General features: G+C 45.4%; 1 protein-coding gene across 1 annotated transcript in view; it reads right to left on the reverse strand.

The window, feature by feature from the left end:
* The window catches only part of TSHZ2 (teashirt zinc finger homeobox 2), a 49,992-nt gene extending 23,468 nt beyond the window's left edge, over positions 1–26,524 (reverse strand). Inside the window, exons 1-4 of the mRNA XM_077778332.1 lie at positions 26,462–26,524; positions 19,793–19,948; positions 19,085–19,316; positions 14,617–14,763 (exon numbers count right to left, since the gene is read on the reverse strand). Coding sequence (XP_077634458.1) covers positions 14,617–14,763; positions 19,085–19,316; positions 19,793–19,948; positions 26,462–26,524 — 598 coding nt within the window. The remainder of the gene's footprint in view (positions 1–14,616; positions 14,764–19,084; positions 19,317–19,792; positions 19,949–26,461) is intronic.
* Positions 26,525–27,426: the final 902 nt, after the last annotated feature.

A 27,426-nucleotide genomic window follows, 5' to 3' on the forward strand; every position in this document is an offset into this window, starting at 1 on the left:
AGACGAAGCACGCAGCCCCAAAGTGCATGTGGGCTCTATTTGCCCATCCTGGGGGCATATGGAAGTTCGGAAGCTCAGTCCCAGATACTCAAAGTAAAGAATGGCCACTACCTCCTCTCATGCTCCCTCGACTCCTCCAGGAATTGATTCCCTCCCCACCACCTACACTCAATTCTGGAAATTCTCAGCAGTCAGGATGAAAGATACATCAGATTACGTCACTTCCCTGTTCAACAGTCCCCAGGGAAATCCGTCTCACTCACAGAGAAAGCCGAGGCTCTCACCTTGGCCTCAGATTTATGTGCATGTCCTCTCTCCTTTTCAACTCTAGCCCCCTCTCCCCTTCCTCTCTCTCTGGGTTTTCTGCTGCAGTCATACTGGCCTCTTCCCCATTTCTCAAGCAAACCAGGAACGCTCCCACCTTGGGCTTGTGCTGGCTGGTCCCTCTGTGCCTTTCCTCCATCTTCTTGAAGTCTTGGCTGACATGTAATTTCCTAACAAAGCTCCTTCTGATCACCTCCCTGTTTAAAATTGCAGCTGGTCTCCTGACTCTCTCAGGATTGCCAATTCTTTGACCCTGCTCTACTTTCTTTTTCCATAGCACCTACTGTATTTGAACTTACTATAGAATGGAGTTCTTTGTGACTTCTATTGTTTATTGCAATCTTTCTTTTTCTTTTTAAAGGATTTTTAAAAATTTATTTACTTAGAGAGAGAGAGAGAGAGAGAAAGCAGGGGAGGGGCAGAGAGAGAGAAGGAGAGAGAGAATCCTAAGCAGACTCCATACCACTAGTGCAGAGCTCCATGCAGGGCCTGAAGTCATGATCTATGAGACTATGACCTGAGCTGAAATCAAGAATCAGATGCTCAACCAACTGAACCACCCAGGCATCCTTAGTGTGATCTTTCATGGTCGGTTTGTAGCTCCCTAAGAGCAAGAGGCCTTTGTCTGGGTGGTTGGATGCTGTCGTGTAAGCCCCTAGAGCAGTAGTGGTGCATAGTAGGTGCTCAATAAATATGCACTGAAGGACACCACAGATATTTATGAACCATGTCCACTTGTAACTCTACAAAGTGAACAAGCGTTATCCACTCACCAGGACCTTTCTGGGGTTGTGGTGGGTTTGCATGGACTTCCTATTCTCTGATAAAGAGTGGCTCCCAGGAAACTAAGTCCTACTTTTGCAGGCTTCCCAGTAAGGCTGGCCGTGGTAAAATTCTGTCTGGTTATATATGGAGGAGTGAATCCAAGAGCAGAAACACAGAAATGCCTACTGCAAAGTTATAGATGCCTCTTAATCAAAAAAATATGTAATGGATCCATGCTTTCAGCTGAGTTGGGTTCATAACCACACAGGCTCTGGGCTGCGATATACAACCGGAGGTTAGGGAATACGTTTCCCAAAGTTAGTCAAGCCACGTGTTGTTGTTGTTTTTTTTTTTTAAAGTTTATTTACTTATTTTGAGGGTGGGGCAGAGAGAGGGGGGGAGAAAGAATCTCAAGCCGTGGGGCTTCAACTCATGAACCCCGAGATCATGACCTGAGCTGAAACCAAGAGTTGGATGGACACTCAACCGACTGAGCCACCCAGGGCCCGCAAGCCAGGCATTTAAAAACTTAATGGCTTGGAAGAAAATTCCAAAGCCTATTAGTTTTTCCAAAGCCTATGTATCCACATCTCTGGTCCTATGAGCCAGATTATCGGTTTCAGGATGCAGGGAATGTCTACATCTACACTGTCTCTGACAGCAAGTTCTGCCTCATGCTCTCTCTGTAAGGCAGTGAGAACTAAGTCTGCTCATGTGAACCAGCAGATCAATGTGTTCTCTGAGATGAGGAAGATCCTAGCCTTGGGCTTACGTCACATAAGCCTTGTGAATCTCAGCTTCCTCATCTGTAAAATGGGGATAATTACTGTAGTGGCCCTATGTGGCTGTTGGGAGGCTTTAAAGGAGGAAATGCCAGAGTTCTCTTTCTGTTTTTCATTTTCTGCATCATATTTGACTTTCCAGTCTTAGTATGAAGATCCTTGGAGCAACTTTCCTGGCTGCCTGCCAAGGAAAGGATTCCCCCCTTATCCAGTCTCATGGGATTCTTCTCTGGTGGCTCCCATTAAAACCGCACTCAAAAAATGATATGTGTAATTGTTAAATTCTGAACCCTGCCACCGAAACTGCACTAGGGTTGGGACTTGGTGTCTCATGCATTGCTGTATCTTCAGCAATTTTTCAGAGAGCCCGGAGCACAGAATACGCTTTCCAGATAGCATTTCACTGATTCCAAGGCCTTTCTTTTTTATATTTTAACATCTCAGAAATTAGGCTGCATCTTACAATCAATGGTATCTTAAAATGGCTGCCAGGGGCAGTTGGAAACTATTTCAGGAATGCCTTAATCAATTTATTTTGCTTACCTTTTTCCTTTTTGTGTAAACATAAGAGTGCTACATTATAAAGATCTTTTTAAAATAAGTCTTAAAGAGTCTTTCAGTAAGTATAAAATAGAAATTCCAAGTGACAGGAGTAGAGCAACATGACATGCTTTAATTGTAACCATTTTTTCCTTCTCAGTGGTGCAAAATACAAGCGGCGCAGCTTACTGAATGGCCTCTTAGATTAAATACAGTCAGTGTTGAGTGGATGAAGAAGGTAAAAATGCACTGTGTTTGGCACCCAGAAAGTACCCATTACACAACTGGGCCATTATGATTACAATTATATGGAGTATCAGGCTAATTCTGTATTTAAAACCACATCAATATTTTTACTTAGTGCTTTGGATCCCCCTGCTTATATATTTAAGTTTTTGCAGAATTGTTCAATAGTGGAGTTTTTTGGTTAGGTAAACACAGCGCCAACTGGAGATGTGATCTATGTTGCAGTTATATTCTGTCTTTTCTGTCTGATTTCAGGCTGCTTGGAATCCAGTCTAGATGGCTTTATTTCCCCAAAGCCCAGAAGATGGTAGGCTCCATAAATGTTGGATGACAGAAGAAGAAGAAGAAGAAGAAGAAGAAGAAGAAGAAGAAGAAGAAGAAGAAGAAGAAGAAGAAAAACAAAACAAAACAAAACAAAACCCTACATGTCTGAATTACTGGAGGGGAGGGTCCGGGGGATGAATACAGAGTGGCAGCTCTACACAGTCTTCGTTTTGTGGGAAAAAAGAGACATCTCTCCATATCAGCAGGGGCTCAGTCATCATTTTTGTTTGTTTGTTTCTCAGTCATCATTTTTGTTTGTTTGTTTGGCCTCTAAGACCAATTCTCTGGGATGTACCACACATAATTTAAAAACTTAGGGAGGTTTAATAGACTTCTCAAATTGTGAAAACTTCCATGCTTTGGCTGAGAGGTGAGCCACAAATAGTGTGTGTTTCTCTACGTTTTCCCGTAGGGTTGTTGACCACAGTTGTGAAGAAGATTGCTTTCTGCTGAATATCCTTTGCTTTATGGGTTTGGGAAATTTCCTAAAGACCAGGAAAGTGGACTTATGCCAGGTACATCCTAGATCATGAATAAATATGTGTTGAATGACTCAGGACACAGGTCAAGATCACTGCCAATATCATGACAACCCCATTGATGACCCCTCCTACGTGTATTCTGCTTTCTTCTCTCCTTCTAACTCCTCTAGAGGCTTTGCTGAGTATCCACTTCCGTGCTTAAATACCATTCAGGGCCTGAGTTTAGTGGCTTCCAGGACCATCTCTTAGTGTGACCATCTTAACACACCAACGTGGACTTTGTAGACAACCCAAAAAGAACGTAAACCAATTCATCCATTGCAGTAAAGTCAAATCACTTTACTGCATATCTCTTCTGAAGAGGTGCATGGATTGATTTACAAGTGCAGCTAGTTAGAAAGACATTCAATGATTTGTATATGCAGGATGTCAAGTATGCCCTATATTCTCTCTCCCGACACGATATGAATGATATCCCCTCGACTGTTTATTCCGTTTGTTTTAGCCAAACATAAATAGACTGCAGACGTGTCCGGGGCTGAAGGCATTTGCAGAAAATAAGCTTCTTCCACTCTAGATATGCTGACAATGGAGACAAAGTGAAGTTGCTGCTGCTCTGACAAATCCTCTCCTTCTCTCAAGAAAGCAACGCAGACGAAACGTCCAGCTTCTCCATGTTTGAAGGAGACATGGAGTTACAGACCATTGAAACCACTTTTTACTTCGAGTCTCTATGGTTAATTTAATTTTCATCTCTATGACTGTTCATAGGACCTGGGAAATACTTTTTCTTTTCTTTTATTGATTTGTTTTTAGCCAATGTCGATTCCCCTCCCCCCGCCCCCCGCCTCAGCCTGTTCACAGAGGACTGGGTACCGCACCTCCGTTCCATTGGATTCTCTGTGCACGTAGGCGTGTTCATGTTCTCCGCGCACACCCCGCCCCCACCCCCCCCAGCCCCGAGGAAACAGGTGTTTTGTTCCAACTGTGACCATGGAGTCTAGTCAGGTGTGTGCCTCGTACACACACAGCCATTACATGGCAGCTGTTTGCTGATGCGGATGGACATCTGGGGCAGGGGAGAGGGAAGGGGATAGGAACAAGAAGAAACAAAGCCACCATCCTTCCAATTAAATTACATAATCTATTTCAGGGAAAGTGATCCAACCACAATGGTGAATGCTATGTGCTGGTAATTTATTTCTGTTATAGTGGTTGTATTTATGCAGGGTTTGCTTATGGCCCCTTTCAGCACGGTGTGGTGAGGTATCATCAATAAATAAATGTACGGAAAAAGTGAGTGAGTGAACAATGTTGATTCTTTGAGGGTTGGCACTGGGACAGAACGAGAGGGATTGGGATCCATATGGCTCGATTCTGCTGGGCGCACTTTCAGATTGCCGGGTTGAAAGGTGAGGGAGGGGTACTTTTCCCAAGAGGGGAGGTGGTGGGGTTGAAGACCCGTCTAGCTCCCTCATGAAATAATTATAGGTATTTAGTTTGAAAAGTTGAGCACCTACTGTGTGCCACTGGGCGGTGGGCCCAAGACACAGCAGCAAAGAAGCCACACATGTTCTAACCTCGTGGAGATTAGAACTTTGCAGGCAAGGCAGACATTAAGTTAATGAAATATAGTCTCACAATTTTTAATTAGGCGTATGATAAATCATGTCTTTGAATGAGCTATAGCAAAGGGTCAGGCATGGACATAAAAGCATATTGCTATTTTTGCTACTTTTAAGCAGGAAGCCAATGGCAAGGTGGTGTCACTGGAGTATCTGTTTGAAAAGTTGTGGCCAGTGATCCAGGGGGAGGGTGATTGACCAGGTTGGCTGTGCCTCGACGGGGTGGGGCCATGAAGGCAACATCGCCTGAACATCGCCTGAAGTCACTTTGGGCATCATCCACTATGATTTACTGAGCTTCTGTAGACAAATGATGCCACCCAGCCCAGGGGCAAGCCCTCCGGTCAGTTTGTGAAGGTTTTCGTCTTTAAGACTGTAAGCTGATGCTCAGCTTTCTGCTTCTAGAGAGGAGCTCCCAAAGCAAAGGTGCAGATGGTGCTGGAACCAAACTGTTCTGAAAAAACCAATGTGAAGACTGATCTATCTGGAGAACTCCCCATTGTTATATTGCTATGTCCACATTGTTATAAGTGGAATGATTGGCACCCTTCCTATTCTAGTGGATGTAAACGTCCACATCTTTAGAGCACTGGTCCTTAATCAGGAGGCACGGAGGCAATTTTGTACCCCCAGCGGATGCTTGGCAATGTCTGGAGACATTCTAGTTGTCACAACTGGGGAGGGGTTGCTAGTGCCATCCAGCAGAGGTCAGAGATGCTGCTAAAAAACTAACTAACCATGCCTCAGGATGGTCTCCCATAGTAAAGAAATCCCAAACCCAAAATGTCCCTAGTGCTGAGGCAGAGAAACCCAGCGTGTAGGTCCTAGAAGACTATTAAGTTATTTCAAAAAATAATAAACCTCAGCAGTTATAATTCACAAGCTGACCAGAAAACACAGGGATAAGCATGAACTCCAGTTCTGAATTCTGTGAAGTTCAATGCAAACAGCTCTAGCTGGAAAAAGTCAATTACAGATGGTTTTTTCCCTCATTTCGGTGGTGCCTGTTCACTGAGGTTGGGGGGAATTCCTAAGTGGCATGTTCCAGAAGCCATAATTCTGAGTTAAACTTCACCAAGTCAGGTTTATTGTTTTATATCCCACCCTGCACTTCTCTTTGTGTGTGTGTGTGTGTGTGTGTGTGTATTGTGGAGGGAGTGTCCACTTCCACATCAAATTATCTACAGTGATTCAAGCAACTGATCAAAATCAAAAGAAGGAAAACCTTCACTGCTTAGAATTATAAAGATCCGCCGTCTGCCGGGCACTTGGAGCTATTTGATATGAACTTTGTTTTATAAAGTATACCATGGTAAAGCTTTGAAACTTCAGTTTGTTAAAAAAAAAAAAAGAAAGAAAGAAAAAGGGAAAAAAATGGAAGAAGGAGAGAAAGAAAAATGGGGAAAAATACTGTAACAGCCTCACTCCCTTTGAAGTCACTACTGATATAGCTCTGAACAGATCCATTCAAGTTCAACTAACATCAGACAAATGTTTAGTGTATCAGAGGAAGCCACAAAAGCAAGGATTTCATCAATATTTCACAACAGCCTCAGGGAAACTGTAGATTGCAATGCTGTAGGGCAGCTAATGGAATTACACACAAGGGTTTTGTACATTTAAAATAAGCAGCTACTAAAAAAAATTACCCTTCAGTTTGATAGAAACTGTATAAAACTGCAGATAGGAAACAATTAAATTGCTCCCAACATTTATCCATGTCACTATGATAGGTCATTTAATAACAGGTATTACTGCGTGTGTTGTTTCCCTCCCCCCCCTTAGCAAAGCAATAATAAAGATTAACATTTATGAAAAGAAACATAAAATATAGCGCAGCCAAATGAATAATTAAAGACAGTTTTGAAGAACATTGGCCATCACATGGCCGTGAAGTCTTTTCACAGTCACAAAATATGTTTATATAAAATATAATTATAAATAGAGGCAGCAAAGGAGACCCCCTGACCCTTGTTTGTTTTGATGTGAAAAAGTACTGTTGAGGTATTTCCTAGGAATGTGTGGGTTACCCGGACCCGATACATAATATTATTATTATCTGGTGGGACCCGGGACGTTGAGTGGCTGGCTTTCTCTTCTGGAAAATTTACAGAAGTAGACCTGGGGCTTGCAAAATTCTATTCAATAAACCAGTGTGAGATCAGCATTTTCTCCCCTAAAGTCCTTTGCTAGAGTAACAAATTCTGCATATGAAAGCAACTTGCATTTTCGAAACTGATACCTCTGTGACCGCAAAACAGTCACCTGGCTTTCCTTACCCTTGGAGATTCAAGTCTCTAAGCAAAGACCCTTCTATTTATTCACCTTTCACATGAGGACACCTCTCCATCCCCGGTTCCCAGCAGGGCAATTTTGCCTCCCAGGGGACATGGGGCAGTGTCTGGAGGCATTTCTGTCTCCCATTAGATGGGTAAGAATGGTGGCAATGCTTCAGGCATCTAGCGAGGAGAGGTCGGGGCAGCTGAACACATTACAACGTGCAACGTAGCCCATGATAAAGAACTGATCTGGCCTCAAGAATTATTGTTGAGGTTGAGAAAACCTGCCCAAAGCCATTTGCACACCTAAGCTTTATTAAAATAATAATAGCCTTGCTAATATGGTGTCCTAACTTCTCAACCATTCAGTGGTTTCACACATGGGTATTAACGAGCTTCTAAGTGAAACTTACAACGGTAAATCCTTTGGAAAAGGGGGAGAGGATTATTTTTTTTTTTTTAACACTTATTCATTTCTGAGAGAAAGAGTGTGAGTTGGGGAGGGGCAGAGAGAGAGGGAGACACAGAATCCCAAGCAGGCTCCAGGCCCTGAACTGTCACCACAGAACCCGACGTGGGGCTTGAACCCATGNGTCCTTTGGAAAAGGGGGAGAGGATTATTATTATTTTTTTTAACACTTATTCATTTCTGAGAGAAAGAGTGTGAGTTGGGGAGGGGCAGAGAGAGAGGGAGACACAGAATCCCAAGCAGGCTCCAGGCCCTGAACTGTCACCACAGAACCCGACGTGGGGCTTGAACCCATGAATGGTGAGATCGTGACCTGAGCTGAAGTTGGATGCTCAATCGACTGAGCCACCCAGATGCCCCAGGTGGAGAGGATTTGACATGGTTACTGACCACAGACTATTCTAATTAAAAGACTATATTGAATAAATATATAAATTATACATACCTACATACACACATATATACATACATATACCCACACACATACATATATATGCACACATCTGATAACAGTAATAACTGCTAATTACCTATCACATAGCACGAGAGAGGTGCTCTGCATACAGTATCTCCATTTACCTTTACAACAACTCTGGCGGGAAATAGTTTATTGCCCTCGTTTTATAGATGAGGTCAAGGTTATTGATGATGACCATGAGAGATGGTCAAGGTTATTGTCAGAATATGGTGGTGGCAAGGCTGAGACCCAAACCCCAGGCCAGTCACTAAAGCTTTCATGGATGATGGGCTTGTGTGTGTATGTGTATGTTTGCTTGTCTTGTCTTCGTGCAAACACCACCCCCTCTCATCTGCAAGGAAGAAGTGAAGGAGGACTCTCAGGAAGAAGGGAGGCCAGCATACCTCACTTTATGGGAGTTTGGAGGTTACAGAGCAGAGCACACCAGCCACGCAGCTGCAGCAGGGGCGGCTGTCCAAAGGGGAAGCCTCCGGCGGGGGTGCAGGGGCAGTTTCTTTCATTCGTTTGCTTTTATTTTATTTTTTAATGTTTTATTTATTTCTGAGAGAGAGAGAGAGAGAGACAGCATGAGCAGGGGAGGGTCAGAGAGAGAGGGAGACACAAAATCTGAAACAGGCTCCAGGCTCTGAGCTGTCAACACAGAGCCCCATGCAGGGCTCAAACCCACAAACTGTGAGATCATGACCTGAACCGAAGTTGTGCGCTTAACCGACTGAGCCACCCAGGCGCCCCTCATTTGTTTGCTTTTAGAGGGAGGATGTGTCAGCCTATATGCAGAGACAGATACGGACCTACGGCAGGTCAGGTAGAAAGGAAGGAGAGAGAGCGAGACTCAGAGACGAGTAGGCAGAAGCGGCTGGGTGGAGTCACCTGGTCAGAAGAAATTTATTTTAAATTCTGAGCCAGAGAGTTAAGAGTAGTGGCTGCAGGAAGAGCCAGAGAAACTGAGCTGGAGAGATGATCTGCAGAATCTCAGGACCCATGGTAGAGTAGGGAGACAGGCGGTCTGCTGTGCAGAGAAGAAATGGGAGGCAGACAGGGTCCAGAGGCAAGATGGAACTTTCCAGGACCTGGGGGCCGGAGGTGGGAGGAGGGACCCGCTGGGGAGTCAGGTTGGTTCTGATGGGTCTGCAACAGAAGGAGAGTGCAGGCTTCTGGCGGGGGATGGGGGGGGCGGGGGGAGGAGAGAGAGAGATGTGAATTGCACCTGCTCTTTCCCTAATGCATCTCCACCACAGAGTCATTCCCAGTTTAAGGAAAAACACGTAGGCTGTTTGATGGCTAGAACTGGAAAGCCATTTAGGAGTACCGGGAACTGCAATCAATTGGAGAGCATTGGCCCTGTGCGAAGGCCACGCATTCAAATTCATTAACACTTTGCAGGTCAACCACATTAAGTCAGAGGTTACATCGAGCCCGAGAGCCATCTATTTCAAACTCCTGGTTTGCATCCTTTTTAAGATTATATGTGTATGAGTACGTGCACATACACTTTCTCATGTATATGTGTATTCTTTGCATAGTATATACTCTACTATATATTATAACTTCTAGTATTACATACGCTTTGATGCAAATGGGATTATATCTCAAATAGTGCCGTAATGGGATTTTTTTCACTTACAGTCCAAATACCACAAAGTGGAGTATATTAAAAGCGGTCCCCTCTTCCTTTTTTATAGTTTAGAGTTCACACTGTGGTACGGTTAGGGTAGCAACGAGGCCACGTTTCCATTGGTTAGAAATTTCTTTAGCGGCAATTGTGATATCACGGAAAGAGACTTGAATCTGAAAGTGGGGCGACTGGGCTGAAGTCTCTTTTTGCCAATTCATAAGCTGTACAATTTTAGTAAAACTACTGGGCTTCGCTGCGTTTCGGTTTCCCTAGCTATAAGTCAAAGCTACAGACAGTGGCCATTGCAGAGCTGTGAAGGTTTGAATGATTAGAGGGCATAACATCTAATACAAATGCTTGCAGTCCCTAAGGTGTTAAGTCGAAGTGAGAGCTGCGTGAATCTGAGCATTCCCCTCTGCTCCTGGAGTGTAGTCTTCTGAGGAGGTCTGGCCTTCCAGTCTCTCCTAACTTCCAATCAAGACGTGCCTCTCTCCATTAATGGGTCAATCAATCAATCACTCAATATTTATTGAGAGCCAGCCTACTACAAGAAGCAGGGGACCCGTGATGGGCTCCCATCAAGAGAAGTACACACAGTAGGACCAATCACAAACATATTTTGACCTGACGTCTGGTTGGTGTAGTAACAGAATGGTCCCTAAGCATGGGAGAAGGTGGGCTGAAGAAAAAAAGGCGAAGGATGGGTGGGTCTGCCTTCAATAGCCTCTCCCTCCCCCCAAGGTCAATAGAACAAGCTCCCTTAAAACTGGGATTAGCAATCTACAGTCTGCAGGCCAAGTTCCACCTGCCACTTATTTTGGTAAATAAAATTTTATTGGAACATAGCCACAGCTAGCCTTTAACTATGCTGCAATGGCAGACTTAAGCAGTTGCAACAGAAACCATATGGCCCGCAAAGCCGAAAATATTTACCGTCTGGCCCTTTACAGAAAATGTTTGCCAGCCCTGATTTAAGCAATCCCATGAATAATTAATCATCCCTAAATTTTATGGAACAAGGTGCACATATCCAACGATAACAGTCATTTATTAAGTTGTTAGTGCAAGCCGGAGAACTCACTAGCGATCTGCCTATATTCTCACATTATAGCTTCAAAACAACATCCTGAGAACATCACTGTCATCATTCCCATTTTGTAGCTAAGCAAACTAAGGCTCAGTGCCGTGAAGTAACTTGCTCAAGGTCACACAGCTAGACTGTGTGATTTGATCCCAATTTCGTCTCATTCCAGAAGCTGTTTTCTTATCCACAATGTCACGGTCTTCCAAACTTCGGTCTCTCACGGTCCCTCATGACTTATTTTCATAGTCACACCCCCTTTACTATTCTTTGCTACTTTCTTCCTTTGAATAGGGGATTGTCATGGTGTGTATTCCTCTAAGGTTCCATCCTAGGATACTGTATTCAAACAGTTTGGATTTGATGTGCGAGTCACATGTATTTTTAAATGTTTTTCAGAGATAATTATAGATTCACATGCAGCTGTAAGAAATAATACAGAGAGATCCCCGGGCCTCCAGTGATAACATAATGCATAACTAGAGCACAACACCACACCCAGGAAACAGACATTCAGACAACCAACCTATTTGGATTTCACCAGTTTTACCTACACTCACGTGTGTGGATTTGTGTGGCTACCATTGCCATCAAAATATGGAAGAGTTCCATCCTGACGACCACCCCCCATGGTCCTCTTTTTTTTTTAGTGTTTTATTTATTTCTGAGAGAGAGCATGAGCAGGGAAGGGTCAGAGAGAGAGAGGGAGGCACAGAATCTGAAGCAGGCTCCAAGCTCCAAGCTTTCAGCACAGAGCCCAACGCGGGGCTCGAACCCATAAACTGTGAGATCATGACCTGAGCCGAAGTCGGACGCTTAACTGAATGAGCCACCCAGGTGCCCCCATGGTCCTCTTTTATAACCACAGCCCCTCCCCCCCATAATTCCTAGTCTGTTTCTCATGTCTACAATTTTGTTATAACAGGAATGTCATATAAACGGAGTAGGGAGGCTCCTGAGTACACAAGCTTTTGAGATTGACTCTTTTCACTCAGTGTAATTCTTGTCATATGTCTGTTTTTTAAATTCACCCTGAAATAACTAGAACTTTTAGAACTAAAAAGAAAAAAAAGCTTATTCATGTTAAATTATCTTGAGTGCTACCAGCGGTACCCATGCCACACTTTAGGAAACCCCTCCAGGAGCCGTAATAATACCTGCTGGACAAATAGAGAGAATGGTAATGCAACCGTAAAGATGCCCCTGCCTAACAAAAATCTCTAGAGCAGTGCTGCTTCGTAGGGCCTCCTGCAGTGATAGAAATGTCAGCTGTTTGAACTGACCAATATGGTAGCCACCAGCCTCAGGCAGCTACGCAGCACATCAAATGTGGCTTGTTCGAAGGAAGAAGAGAATTTTCCATTTCACTTTGTTTTAATTGATCCAAATGTACATGTAAACAGCCGTAGGTGGCTAGCGGCTTCTCTGATGGACGGTGCAACTCTTCCTGATAATTAAAGGTAAAACATTAAATAGAAGTATATATATTTCTTCGTTTCCTATATCTCATCTTGTCAATGCTGTGATAACCTGAAAATGTAAGAAATCCTTTTTTAAAACCTTTCATTCCTTTTTTTTAATTTTTAAAAAAATTGTTTATTTTTGAGACAGAGGGAGAGAACGAGTGGGGGAGGAGCAGAGAGAGAGAGAGGGGCACAGAATCTGAAGCAGGCTCCAGGCTCTGAGTTGTTAGCACAGAGCCCGATGCGGGGCTTGAACCTACAAACTGTGAGATCATGACCTGAGCCGAAATCGGACACTCAAGCAACTGAGCCACCTGAGTGCCCCAAGTTAAGAAATGGTTTTTGTTAAAAAAAAATTTTTAATGTTTTATTTATTTCTGAGAGAGAGAGAGAGACAGCAGGAGCAGTGGAGGGTCAGAGAGAGAGGGAGACACAGAATCTGAAGACAGGCTCCAGGCTCTGAGGTGTTAGCACAGAGCCCGATGCGGGGCTTGAACCTACAAACTGTGAGATCATGACCTGAGCCGAAGTCGGACGCTTAACCGACTCAGCCCCGCAGGCGCCCCTAAGAAATGTTTTTGAACAGTCTTCTAATGGATTTATGTGTTGGGCTCTCACCTTGTTCTATAAGTTTGCATGTGGCCAAGTCTGACATTCGTCATCTAGGCACCCTCGGTGATTCCGGCCATTTGGCAAATCTCACTATGTTACCAGGTAGCATTCAGAGTGAGCTCAAGAGAATCTACTCCCAAAGTTGCCGCTTTTAAGTGACACCGTGTCCCTCAGAACACAGGGCCACGTGACGGAGACTTGGGACATACGGTCATAAATTAACTCGGACACATTTAGCATGTGGTCTTGTAGACCTTACGAAGGGCGTGAAAAGGTCCTGTTGATTATGATGGACTCAGCGCGGCATGCCTTCTTTAGAAAGACACACATTCCAAGCAACTGCTAGTGGTAATATTCATAAATCCTTGCTGATTAACAGGACCTGCTCTTGATGAATGTAGCTTGCATCACTGGTCTGGAACAAGGGGCATCGTCGAGAGCTGAGTGTCTGGGGAGATGTAAGAATGTTGAGGTTTCAAGGGTTGGTGTGTCCCAGAGAAGGAAAAAATAGCAACAACTTTAGGTACTCGTCAACTGACTCCCAAAAAGTCATTTGGCAAAAGAGGTAGAATTTGTGGGGAGGCGGGGGTGGAGCGGACCTGCTGGAAATATTTGCACCAAGCCAGGTGTGTTCCTGGAAATGGGAAAAATAGGAAAAAGCATCTCCTTCTTATTTCTTTTAGCCTGAATATCATGGGCAGCAAAAGCTAGCTTTTGACCATTAACCGTCCACACTCTTAAAGACACGTACCCCTTAAAACACCACATTGGCATGAAGGTCGTTACCCTGGCCGGTCTCTTATTTCGCCTGACTTCACGGATCCGTAAGGCATTAGCAGTTGCAAGAGATTGATATGATAGTTTGTGAGTAATTCGGATGAACTATAACACTAACCCAGTAAAGTATTATAATTTTAAATGTGTCCAGAAAATAATTGAAATTCTGGCTTAGCTTTATCATAATGCAAACTGCTGGGTATATTTAACAGCTGACTAGCTTAGCATGAATATTGCTTTAGAAATGGGGTCATATTGTTTTTACGGAACAATATTGCTCTCAAACACGTTTAGGAGGGGAAAAAAGCAGGGGATTACGAGGATACTTTTAACCTTTCTGTCTCTTTCTATCTGTGTTTACTACGGTGATTTAGGCATTTGGTGTTGTTTGAAGGCAAACAAAGAAGGTGCTGGCATTTAAAACAGATCTGGCAATGAGCCCTTGGCCGTCAGAGTCCTTCTTATTGCAACTCTGTCACAGAATCTCAGTTCCCCATCAATCCGTTTTTCTGTATCCCGGTCCGGAACAAGACAGATAAGATTATCCCTCCTGACCACAATAGACATCACAAATAGGTTGCTACCTGTAGTTACCTACCCAGGAACACGGTGTTTTCTTTCTTTTGAGTATTTTTGCCAACATTTCAAACATGGAAATTTCACATGGAAATCCAGAGTTGTGGATGTGCCTGAAAAGTCCGAGGAGTTGGCCGTACTGGGGCTGCATTTCTACAGGACAAGTGCCTGACCTGACCAGATGCTGTCACCTTGAGATGCACTAAAGGCATTTCAATGCACAATGGTCTTCTCCTGGCTTCTATTTCATTTTCCTTCTCAGTCACCTGAGTGTTTGATTCCTGGTAGGCAATATCATGTTCCTCGTCCTTCATACAAGTGCACCCTACAAGGCATCAGGGTGCACGACTGATCCGTGATATCTGGCAAACTTTTTCTGTAAAGAACGAGTTTGTAAACAGTTTAGACTTTGTGGGTCGTAGCCTTTCTGTTGCATCTATTCGACTCTGTTGTTGTAGAACAAAGCAGTCATAGGTGATCCATAAGTGAATGGGGGTGTCTATGTGCCAATAAAGTTCTATTTATGAAAACGGGTTGACTTGTGAGCTATAGAATTTGCCAACTCCCGACACAGGAGAGAACAACAGCAACAACAAATACAACCAACTCGCCCTGAAACAATAACCCTGTAAAGGAATTTCTCATCAACACAGAGCTGTTAATAGATGTGGGACTAATTCTTCCCCAGATGGTGCTCAACCCCGAAAACCACCATCTTCAAGCATGTGTGGATGTGTGGGTGCTTATTGCGTAATGCCATTCCCCATTGTGTTCATTCTAAAAATACTTACTGACTCCTCGTAGTTATCGTCACCCAGTATCATTATTGGAAATGACTTCCCTCCTAAGAAAAATGGAAAGAGCTTAAAATCTGTTCCTTCATGGAAAATTAGTTAAGGTAGGTTATGCCGACAATGGAGTAAGTAGGAGTATCCATTGAGAATACTTGTCATGGTGAGGCAAAAGCTAAGAGACCTCACTACTTTTCATTTTATAGGGTAATAGTTTCCTTTCTTTCTTTCTTTCTCTCTTTCTTTCTCTCTCTCTCTCTCTCTCTTTCTTTCTTTCTTTCTTTCTTTCTTTCTTTCTTTCTTTCTTTCTTTCTTTCTTTCTCTTCCTTCCTTCCTTTTAATGTTTGTTTATTTATGAGTGAGCACAAGCAGGGGACGGGGGGGTGGGGGACAGAGGATCCAAAGCAGGCTCCAAGCCCACAGCAGAGAGCCCGATGGGGGGCTTGAACTTATGCGAGGCGGACACTAAGCCGCGTAAGCCACCCAGGTGCCCTCAAGGGTAAACGGTTTTCTTGTTGTATCTCATAGTCAAGCCTTACCTCTCCACTTGGAGTGGGCATGAACGCCAGCTTCCTTCCCTGTATTCTCTGAGCATTACTGAACAGAGTCCCACTTTTCATTTTCATTTTAACAGAGCTCCAGTTTCCATTTCCCAAAACGAAGAGGTAGAATCAGATCAGTGGTATCTCAATGGTAACTTTGGGCCAAATACATGTACATTTTTAGTTTGGTCCAGAGTATTAAAACAAAACATGAATTAGTTATTGGCCTTGGGATATTTGAAGATTTCACCCTGAGAAAAACAGAATTTTGGCTTTTTAAAAATAATTTGAAGATCTGTTGACACTGAATACTCATTTTTCAATGTATATAACTAGTGGCTGAGTGCAGGTACCTTCTTTGGTCATTATGAGTTCGTTACTAGGCTTGCTTCACCCATAGAAATTACCTGTGCTGATAGGTTTTTGAGTTTATAACCCAAGGGATGGATAATTTATAGGTCTCCTTAAGGACCAGCTTCTAGGAATCTAGCTTCTCCAAGTAAAGGCAATAGACACAATAACATCAGCCCATAATATCTCCCAAACTTTGTCAATTCACGGATGAGTAACGACGACCTGATCAATACAGCAGGCAGTAATATTGGTAACTGAGGTTCAGTTACAAATCTAATACAAAATGATGCAGAAATGGGAATAAACATTTCATTGTCCGCCCTTCTTCACTGCAGGAGAAAACAGCCAAAGCAACACTTGCTTTCTGTTGAGGGATGTCAAGCTTCACAAATTTTATTTCTTGTTGCTGCCTGAACTGCTCGAGACTGTTCTCATGTTTAAAAAGCCTGAGGGAGGGACATAGAAAAGAATGGATGAGGACACCCATTTTATAGGGGAATTCACAGCATTGCAAATCGACTTTGGGTTTACCTAAAGTCTTGGGCCAATGGAGAGAAGAGGAAACGGTGGCCTCCCATGGAAATACCGAGAAATGGCCACAAAGGGAGGTAAACTTGGTAAGAGCCTCTTTCACTGTGACTAGGTTTCCCTGTCGAAAATGGCACCTAGGGCACCTGGGTGGCTCAGTCTGTTAAGCGTCTGACTTCAGCTCAGGTTATAATCTCTTATAATGTTTTTTGTTTTTACTTTTGAGAGAGAGAGAGAGAGAGAGAGAGAGAGAGAGAGCATGAACAGGGGAGGGGCAGAGAGAGAGGGAGACACAGAATCCAAAGACAGGCTCCAGGCTCTGAGCTGGCTGTCAGCACAGAGCTTGACGTGGGGCTCGAACCCATGAATCACGAGATCATGCCCTGAGCCAAAGCCAGATGCTCCACTGACTGAGCCCCCCAGGTGCCCTGGCTCAGGTTATAGTCTCATGGTTGGTGGGGTCGAGCCCTGCATCAGGCTCTGCACTGATAATGTGGAACCTACTTGGGATTCTCTCTCCTTCTCTCTGCCTCTTCCCTGACTCATGCTTTTTCTCTCTCAAAATAAATAAGTAAACTTTATTCAAACCACAACATGGGGCTGGGGGGTCGGCAGGCTGTCCTCAATTTGGCCAGCCTTGTTTTGAATCGGCTGATCCCTGACACTAGCCTGATTAAGTCTCTACAGGGTAATCCCCTTTACTAGACTAACCTACACTCGACTCTTAGATAGTCTCCAAAATGGGGCGGCAAACAGATGCTAAACAGGGACGAGGGAAGCCACACTGTGCCATTTAATAAATATGTTCGAATATTCTTCACCTTCAGAAAGAAGATCCCTGCTCCCATTTTTCTTAAAAGCTCTCAGCCTATTTTCTTGCTTTTAAGAGACACCACCTCGGGAGATATCTCATTTTCTTTATGAAAAGAAAGACAGGGGCACCTGGGTGGCTCAGTCAGTTAAGCATCTGACTTCATCTCAGGTCATGATCTCACAGTCTGTGAGTTCGAGCCCTGCATCAGGCTCTGGGCTGACAGCCCAGAGCCTGCTTTGGATTCTGTGTCTCCTTCTCTCTCTCTGCCCCTCCCCTGTTCATGCTCTGTCTCTCTGAAAAATAAAATAAAAGCACAAAAAAAATTTAAAAAAAAAGAAAAGAAAGACAAAAACAATGAAAAATGGCTTTTGATATCTGGCCTCCAGGAGGCCACAGAAATAGGTAGTGACTAAGGAGAACTGTTAAGTGCCTGCCCCATGGGAAGGGGAAGGCTACCACCCAGCTCCAGCGCATCTGGCCATGCCCCCACACAGACCCAGGGCGACAGGGATTTCAAGTTTGCAAAAAGGACATGGGAATTTGGATTTTTATGGAGAACCTCCGGCTGGTTACATTTCGGCCATACTGTTTGCTTCGTTATTGTTATTATTACTGCTAGTGTGATTCTTGTCGAGTATTTTGTGCGGGCCCCACAAGCTAAGTCCGCAGGCCAAGTTCAGCTGTGCCTTTGCCAACTGCCCTGAAGTTTGATCTTGCTTAATGCATCTCAAGGCTTCCCATTTCTCGATCCGAATCAGAATAGGTGCCAGCTGAGACCATGTGGATGGCTGAGCACACACACAGCTCCATTACTTGAAACGCTACTCAAAGCGAATGTTCTAAGTCCCAGGTCAGAGGCCCTTCAGCCTATAGATGCAGTCTTTAGAAAACAAAGTTCGCACCGACTGAAAGACAACAGCGCGCCTTGAAAGACCGGACTCGAGGCAGCTGACCTCCCGCAATCTGCCATTAGCACGTCCCTCATCGGAGCCATGGCTTTCTCAAAATGGAGAAGTTTCTCTCAAAGTAACATGCAAGGCCGCGTGGCCGGGTGCAGAGCACCTGCGATCCGGGGCACCGGTCTGAGTCCTTTTTCCGACCTTAAACCCGTGTGTGCACGCTCTCAGTCTCAGCTGCCGTGGGCAGAATGAAGGTCGAACATTCCTTGTGAATGTTCATGACACAGACAGGGCAGCTCCGTGGAAACACGCGGGCGTTACGAGACTGGGGGTGGTGGGCCTGGGGCAGCCTTCAGACACGTTCTGTTTGGGCCACGCGTTATTTTAAAATGAAAAATCTCACATTTATGGATTGGTGTCATCTCTCTCCTCACAACTGAGTTCTGATATTACTGGCCCTGCACGGTTGCCTGGCAGAGCTAGACGGGGCACCATCCCCTCCAGACCCAGCAGGAGGGCTCGGCCATGGTCACCTCCCCCCCCCCCCCCTTCCTTCCAGGTCTCTGCTCACTGCCGTCGCCTACCTCCTATTCAAACGTGTCCTCCCTGACCCGGGGAATCTAAAGTGCTTTGCAAAATGTCCATTTGGGTTGGTATTCTGATTACTGTTCTTCTTCTCCATCCATAAACTCCTACGGACTGCGAGCCACACACCCACTTCTCTGGGGCTCAGTGATCTGGTCTTTAAAATGGGGATGATAATATCTCAGGGGCCTGGAGCCTGGGGCGCTCTGGCTCCCGAGCTCCCAGGCTGTGGGGCGTCCGGCCAGCAGAGGGCGCTGCGACAAAAGGTTGCAGGTGGACCCATCCAGCAGGGAGCAGACAGGTGAGGCGGCGGGGCAGGTAGGCGCTCGCACTTTCTGCCTTTCCCAACTTGGGAGGACACGACTCTACAGAGTGGACATGACAGTGAGCAATTACTCATCTATCGATGCGGCCGCACATCACCAGCAATGTGACTTTCTGGAATATGTAATGTGACCACAAGCTTTCTAATGCTGCAGCCTGACAATCAGACACTAAAAATAACAAACGGCTTGCCCTGGAACAGAAAGAAATGGCCCCTCTGGAAACTGGAGCCGGGCCCTTTTTGGCTCCGCTCGCTGCCAGAGCCCTGCGCGCAATCCTCCGGGCGGCGGGGAGGGGCCGTGAGGGGAGTCCACTGCACGTGAAGACTGTGTTCACTTTTAGACAACTCGGTCCCGGCAAGATGTAGACAAATTGGCGCAAGTTCAGAGAAGAGCAAGCTAGATGATTAAGGGGAGAAGGGGATTGATTTATAGGGGAAGATTAAAGCAGCCCAACGCGTCTGAGCTGTCTTCTGCGGCTGACAAGCCCGGGAGTGGCAGCCTGGAACTCCACACACCTTGGAGAGGTGTAAACACCGGAGAGGAGGAATTAGCACCGTGCGAGTTGCTTTTAACAGCGTTTCCTGGGATGATGTTGACACCGGAGAAGTGTTGGTGGCCAGCGAGCGCTGGATGGGCACACCTCTGCCTGAGAGCTGTTCATCGTCCTGTGTCTGCCATTAAATGACATTCTTTAGCTCGGCATTCAGGGCCTCTGTGATCTGGCCCTGGGCCACCTTTCCTTCCACTTCTGCATCCTCCCCTCCCGGCCGGGGACCCCCCCATCTTTGCTCCTGGTTGTAGCCGCTCCTGACCTTTGTCTCATTTCCCCACCAGGAACTGAAAAGTTTAGGAACCAGCAATGGCCAGGCTGGCAAGGGGGGCGCTGAGGGAGACAACGGAACCTGTGACTGTCATCCTGGAGCAGGTGACAGTGACATTACTTTGATATTTATTTCATACAGCCATGAAATACCAGCATCCTATTGAAAAGTGAGCCGGGGTCCTCAGATGCCACTGCGGGTTACAAGACCAGAGACCAGAGCTGATGCTCTTCTCATTTTTAGGTTTGGTTCTCTGGGAACTTGCCTGGAGAAGGTCGTGGCTAAAGTAAAGACTCCTGGGAGATGTGGAGTCCTCCCACCGAGGCAGGCATCTGGTCCTGGGGGACGAGGGGGAGGCAGCAGGTGCTCCCTTACAAAGGGACGTGTCAGCCCCAAGACCAAGACTGGGCATCAGGACCCCCGTAGCTCCTTCTTTCTCAGTCTAAGGACACCACTTGCTCATATTTCTAATAAATTCTCTTCCCTACTCCTCCCCTCCCAAGGGAAAAACATCTAGGATGCTTCCATTATGGAAATCTGGTTGTAGACTAGAGCCAAAGCAGCTCTGAGAAGAAAGCTTCTAATAAGAGCTGTTCAAAGCTCTCTGGTATACCCGGAGAGGGGTCGCAAAGGGCAACCACAGGGGCGCCTGGGGGGCTCAGTCGGTTAAGCGTCTGACTCTTGATTACAGCTCAAGTTCATGATCTCACGGTTCGTAAGAAGGAGCCCCACATTAGGCTCTGTGCTGATGGCGCAAAGCCTGCCTGGTATTCTCTCTCTCTGCCTCTCTCTTTGCCCCTCCCTGTTCTCTTTCGCTCTCTCAAAAATAAACATAAAAACAGGGGCGCCTGGGTGACTCGGTTGAGCGTCCAACCTCGGCTCGGGTCATGAACTCACAGTTTGTGGGTTCAAACCCCGTGTCAGGCTCTGTGCTGACAGCTCAGAGCCTGGAGCCTGTTTCAGAGTCTGTGTCTCCCTCTCTCTCTGACCCTCCCCTGCTCACGCTGTCTCTCTCTCAGAAATAATAGATAGATAGATGATAGATAAACAAACACTAAAGACAAACAAACAAGCAAACAACGGCTACAAGAGACCCTGGAATGGGTTAACCAGTGCAGCGGGCTGGGGGCAAGAGCGTTCTGGATACGACACATCACTAGCCAAACTGCTGCAGTTTTGGTGTGTGAGCTCGTACTAGCAGAAGCTACAGAAACACTGAAAACTAGTATTGAAGTCATAGGACATGGAGGGCGTCTCAGGCGGAAGAGCCGAGGCAAATGTTTGCCAAGTGGGGCTCATTGCTGCTAGGTTTCGTCATTCTGTTCATGGTCGTCCACACTGAGGTTTCGGTGAGATAAGCTCAAAACAAAGCACAAACAAAAACCACATTTCTGCGGGATAAGCACCCAGTGGGTCTGCCCGTTGGGTGCATATCCCGGTCTTAGTCTATTTGGACCTCTAACCCTGCCTTTCTCTTTCAGATGCCATGGCCTTCACAAAGACTTCTTTAGTTTTTAAAAAATTAAAAAAAAATTTTTTTTGAGAGAGAGAGAGAGCACAAGTGGGAGAGGAGCAGAGAGACAGAGGGAGACACAGAATCTGAAGCAGGCTCTAGGCTCTGAGCTGTCAGCACAGAGCCCGATGCGGGGCTCAAACTCAGCAACGGTGAGATTGTGACCTGAGGTCACAACGCAGAGCCCTTTACTTTTGATTACTTTCTTAAGGTTGGTTTTTTTCTTTTCTTTTTTTTTCTTCCAGATCTTAAGTGTGAAGTACAGCCACTGAGGTTGGTTTATCAGTGTTCATTGGCATGAAATTGCAAAAAAGTCCAATTAGTTTGCTGATTACATTTTTAATGGTATCCCAAATAATGGTGTTATCAAAAGAAATGAAGGCCATTTCTACAGGAAATAGTTCTCCATCAAATTTATCCATGTGTGTCTATGCATGCGTGCGTGTGTGTGTGTGTGTGTGTGTGTGTGTGTGTGTGAAACGGAGCACCGTGTTTTACTCACGGGAAAGAGCTCAGTTTTTCTTACTGAACTGATTACATAAAATGTAAGCACTTGCAGTTGTGGATCTGAGTAGCCAAGCAGTCAGCCGGGTCTAGGCACCCACATGTCTTGCGTGGCCTCATCTTTCCAGTAGTTGGTCATCAGGCATCCAGAGAAAGCAAAAAAAGGAATTTAGGGACCAGCCTTCTTCAAGGTCTAACCCAGACTTTGAAGTGTCATCAGGGAGACCCATGGATTTTCAAGGCATGAGCAAGGCAATGCTAACAAACTTTCAACCAGGATTATCTGATGGCTGAACGTCTAGCCATTTGGTAATTGATCTGAATGCTAACTAAGTAGAATTTAAATAAAAATTAGGAAGAAAAAGAATAAAAGCTTTATGGTTAAAAAAGAAAAAGGAAATTTATTTGAAAGTTTTTGGCTTTGCTTTTTTTCTTTCTATTCGTAATAGAATGCCACGCTCTGTAACTAAATGGAAATGAAGCCTTATCCACCATACTCTCATTTACATATTGAACTAGGCGTCTTGTAAAATATTTTTCAGTGCCCACTGCTCTTTTCTTGTTTGACGACATCTTGGTTTGGGTTTTCCTTGGGGGTCCCCCTGACTGCCAGTCTGTGTGGTTCAGGGGAAGCTAACCCACTTCCAGCCACCTGATGAGAACGTGCCCCAGGCCCCCTCTTCAGAGCGCTCCATCCTGCTAGCCACAGTGAGTGGTCCAGCGATGGGCTTCTGACCCAATCCTGAAAAAATAATAGTTTCAGAATTTCACCAGAATCATTGGGGGAAAGGAGTCCATTTCCTGCTGGCTCTGAGTGGGTGGGAACACTTCGATTTAAGAATGAGGCCAGGGGTGCCTGGGTGGCTCAGTCGGTTAAGTGTCCAACTTCGGCTCAGGTCATGATCTCTCAGTTCGTAAGTTCGAGCCCTGCGTCGAGCTCTGTGCTGACAGCTCAGAGGATTCTGTGACTCCCTCTCTGCTGCTCCTCTACTTGCACTCTGTTTCTCTCTCTCTCTTTCTCAAAAATAAATAAACATTAAAAAATTAAAGAAAAAACTAGAATGAACCCAGCACCGAGGAGAGCTATTTGACTCCTGAATCCAGCCATCTCTGAAGCCAGGTGGACCACCACAGGATTTGGCTAAAAGACTCAATAACATGTCTGTTGATGTCAATTTGAGTTGGGCTTTCTGTCCTTTGATGTGGAAACAGCCCTGACTATTCCATAAATTATCTCCCTCCAAAATGTGTTCTAATAATTTACATTTCCACTAAAGTTTACATGGGCAGTGCTGGTGGGGACACGGAAGTTTAAGATACTTTGTGGGGCCCTAATTACTATGCTTTAGGGGATCTTCCCCCCAGAATAATATCAATACTAAAAATTATTCTGAATATTACTTTAAATGCTTCAACATTTATATTTTGTCTACTTGAAGCAAAATTTAATCGCTTTTTTCTCTGGGCCCTAAAATTTCCATTTTTTTGCTGATGTGAGAAAAAAATAAAACATTTTCTTCCACCTTAGAGTTTCATTCTTGTCCTTTTGATTGTAAAAGAAATCCAAACATTTTGACAGGCCCCTACAAGCTTCTAGGGCCCTCGGTTTACTCTGCCTAATGGAGCTAGAGGCTCTGGGTGGGGGTCTGTTTTGCTTTGCTATGTTTTGCAACAATAACAAAAATAGAACTTTTATCTTTCATTGGAAGTTTGATCTTAAATGGCGATCTTGGATAACTGTTTAGTGGCCTCAGGCAAGATCCCTAGAGTTTCAGGGCTTGTTTCCTCCTATGTAAATTGGACATGACAATAATCCCCCCTTCTCCGTCCTCATGAGGATCACATGGCTCAAATCAAGCAACGTGCTTAGAAGAGCTTGGCACACAGAGAAACTCACTTAAAAATACCAGCTCCTAAAACTACTACTGCTGGTCTCCCTACCTCTAGACAGACTCTCTGAGAGTATAATTATCATTTGCTGTCTCTTCCTCTTTTCTCTTTCCTTTCTTTCTCCTTTTGTTTAATTACCAAAGAAAGATTCCTTATAAAAACCCTGAACGCTACAAAAATATTTAACGTAAAAACTCAGTTTCACACACCCTCTCATCATCCTGCTACCCAGAAGCAACTTCTGTTAAGAGCTGTGTGGGAGGGGCGCCTGGGTGGCTCAGTCGGTTAAGCATCCGACTTTGGCTCAGGTCACGATCTCATGGTTTGTGGGCTCGAGCCCCGCGTCGGGCTCTGTACTGACAGCTCAAGGCCTGGAGCCTGCTTTGGATTCTGTGTCTCCCTCTCTCTCTCTGCTCCTCTCCTACTCACGTGCTCTCTCTCTCTTAAATTTAAGAAAAAAATTTTTAAAAGTTTTGTGGGAACAAACACAAACACACTCACACAAACACACACATACACACTCACACATAAACTCATATGCACACAGTCACACACAGTTCGATTGAGATCATAATTATATCTTATTTACTCCCACTCTTTTTCACTTAACTCTGCATCTCAGCAAGGTTTCAGAGTCAGAGCACACTCGTAGAGGGCATCATTTCCTTGCTCCCTGTAGTTGTCTCTGCCTATGACACAGGCCCTTCTGCACTCTCTCAGGAGGATGGAGAAAGATCCATTGCTCTCTACCCCTCCCTGGTGGAGAGCTTTCTGTGCAACAGGGTCCGTGTGGTCAAGGCCATCGCCCAACTGTTCTATCTCATGTTCTCCCATGCATGTACTTTCCATTTTCAAGTGTTACCAAGAAGGGCGGGAAGTGGAGAGCATTTTAGGAAGCCAGGTTTGGCTCAGTTCCAAGCCAGCTTTTCCCAAACAACACCGTGCCTGTGACTCAGACTCAGGTATTCGTGTTTAGACCATCTGGAACGAGAACGGAGGGCTGTCTGATTAGCTTTCTTAACCTCCCACAACATAGTGCTACCTGTCAGTATTTTGTGTGGCTTGATAGTAGCGATGTATCTCAAGTTACTTAACTAGATCTCTAATGATGAGCATGTAGATGGGTTCCAAGCATCTGTAGCCCCGCACAGAGTGCTGAGCCTGAGGACCAGCCCTTGAATCCTTCTGTGCTGCACTCAGGTTCCACTGAGGGCAGAACGGGGGCTTCAATCCCGTGTGTGTGTTCGATGTGTTTAAGTAACATCGTCACCATGTTATTGTTCTTTAAACGTCATTTTCACAGCTCAGAGAAGTTGATTTTGTGCCAAGCCAGAAGGGGTAGGCAGAGCAAGTGACACATGTGTCCTCGAGGGGGTAATGCTTTTGGGGAGAGGGAAGGCAGGACGCAGTTAGAAATCTGGAGGCTCTCCTGGGTTAGCCACAAAGCAGCGAAGGGGTCCCTGAGATGCTACAGAGAACTTTGGTGTCACCTGCTGTGCCTGTTGAGGTAAGGAGATGAGCCAAACAGCTAAGGTGGTACAGACAGTGGTGAAGGGGGTGGGGAAGGAGGCTCTAGACTCTGCTGCTCTCTAGCTCTGTGACCTTGAGGGAGCTGTTGAGCTGCTCTGAGCCTATTTCCTTCTCTATAAAACAGGGATAACAGCAATACCAGCCTCACAGGATTGTGGACAATGACAATGACCCTGTAATGTTGACACGGGAAACCTTAGCACACAGATCGCCTAGCACCTGACAAGATCTCGGTCAACATTGGGCGTCATCATCAAGCGATGCGTGGAAGGACAATGTCTTCTCGGAGGGTTTGATACAAATTCCAACACTTGGGGAATCCTTTCTTCCCCCAAATCTCAGCTTCTGCCTTTCCTCAGAGTGAATCATTCCTACTTCAAAGAGCCGACGCGAGGATGAAATGAGAAACATGGGTGAATGTGTGGCACTGAGGAGGTGACTCTGTGAGTTCCCATCTCCTCTCCTGTATCCACCAAAGGAAGAGAAAGTCCAGGACCAAAGATGACAGCCAGATGGAGTGAACCCCAGCCCCCCACACCTGCTGCTTCATGAGCACCCCTGGTGGGTCCGTGAAGAGAGAAGACATTAGGGGGCCTTCAACGTTCATATTAGGGTGGTCTTCATCTTGGTTGTTTTTTTTTTGTTTTCCAATTAATTAAACTAAGCATTTACATTTTGCAAAGGGATTGGTCTTAGGGCTAACGCCACACACTGTTAGCTAAGGGGGATATTGGTGGTAGAATTCACACCAAAGCGTATCTTGCAAAGCTCAGGACTACTTAGCTCCATGTTGTTTCATTGGCTTTTTTTGACCTGACCCTCCAGTAAAGAGTAACAAGAGCCATTCGAAGAGCTACAGCCTAGAATCTGGGATCTGGAAGAGTTTCTAGAGTTTAGGTCATCCCAGCGGGGTTTAGGATGCTGACATCAGAACATGTGGCAGTGGGCACACGGGGGGAGTCCGCGCCGGCCCGCCCAGTGAGCGCCATGATGGGCGAAGGTGCGCGGCAAGGGCATCTCACTTCCAGTGACCACAGTCTTCCGGGACCTCCCCACAGCTCCTTGCCACCAAACTTCAGGACTTCAAAACACACCTGGTGTAAGAAGGGACCTTGCACTCCCTCCCCCTCCTTAACTACAGCAAAATAAGATGCTGGACCCCAAAGAGGAGAGCTCTCTGTGAATTCTCTGTTCTCAGTATTGGTATGGATTTCGCAGCCATTTGCAGTGCCTTCCAATTTCTCTCTCTTCCTTCTCACTGCCTCAGCCAGGGCAGCAGTGAGCAGTGGCGGCGTGCTTGAATTTCAAAGAGGCCAGGCTGAAAGAGGAACAACTGTATGTTTATTAGGGCATCATTATCCCTCTGAACTGCATCATTTATATCCCTGGGAAGAGACCGTGCCAGGTCAGGAGCAACAGTTTGAGTCGATAATTTGTCAGGTTGGAGCAGGCGGGAAGGGGTGGCGTAAGAAATCACCCGAAAGGCACCACAAACTGAAATGGATGGAGGCGGAAGAGTAATAAGAAAGTGATCAGTGAATCCGCAAACAAGTGCAGATAAATCAAGCAGCGCCAGGTGGATGGGAGCAAAATGGGAGAGGATTCAAATTAGCAAGACCTGAACCTTGTCAAGGCAAGGTTAGGAATCCACCTCCCTGTCGCTGTTATCCACCCGGGGCTGGAGAAGTGCCCACAAGAAAATGAATCTTCCCCATGCAGGGAGCTGGAATGGAGGATATTTCCTACAGAGTATCAATTTGGATTATAAAAATCCCAAGGTCTCATGCACTGACAGGGTGAAAGGTAGAAAAATGGACGAGCCTTCTCGTAACTGCCACTCCCCGAGGAGTGTCTGATAGTCTTCAAATGTTTGCACATTTGCACAAACTGT

This window comes from Crocuta crocuta, unplaced genomic scaffold (genome assembly GCF_008692635.1).
Source record: "Crocuta crocuta isolate KB4526 unplaced genomic scaffold, BGI_CrCroc_1.0 scaffold27, whole genome shotgun sequence".
NCBI lineage: Eukaryota > Metazoa > Chordata > Mammalia > Carnivora > Hyaenidae > Crocuta > Crocuta crocuta.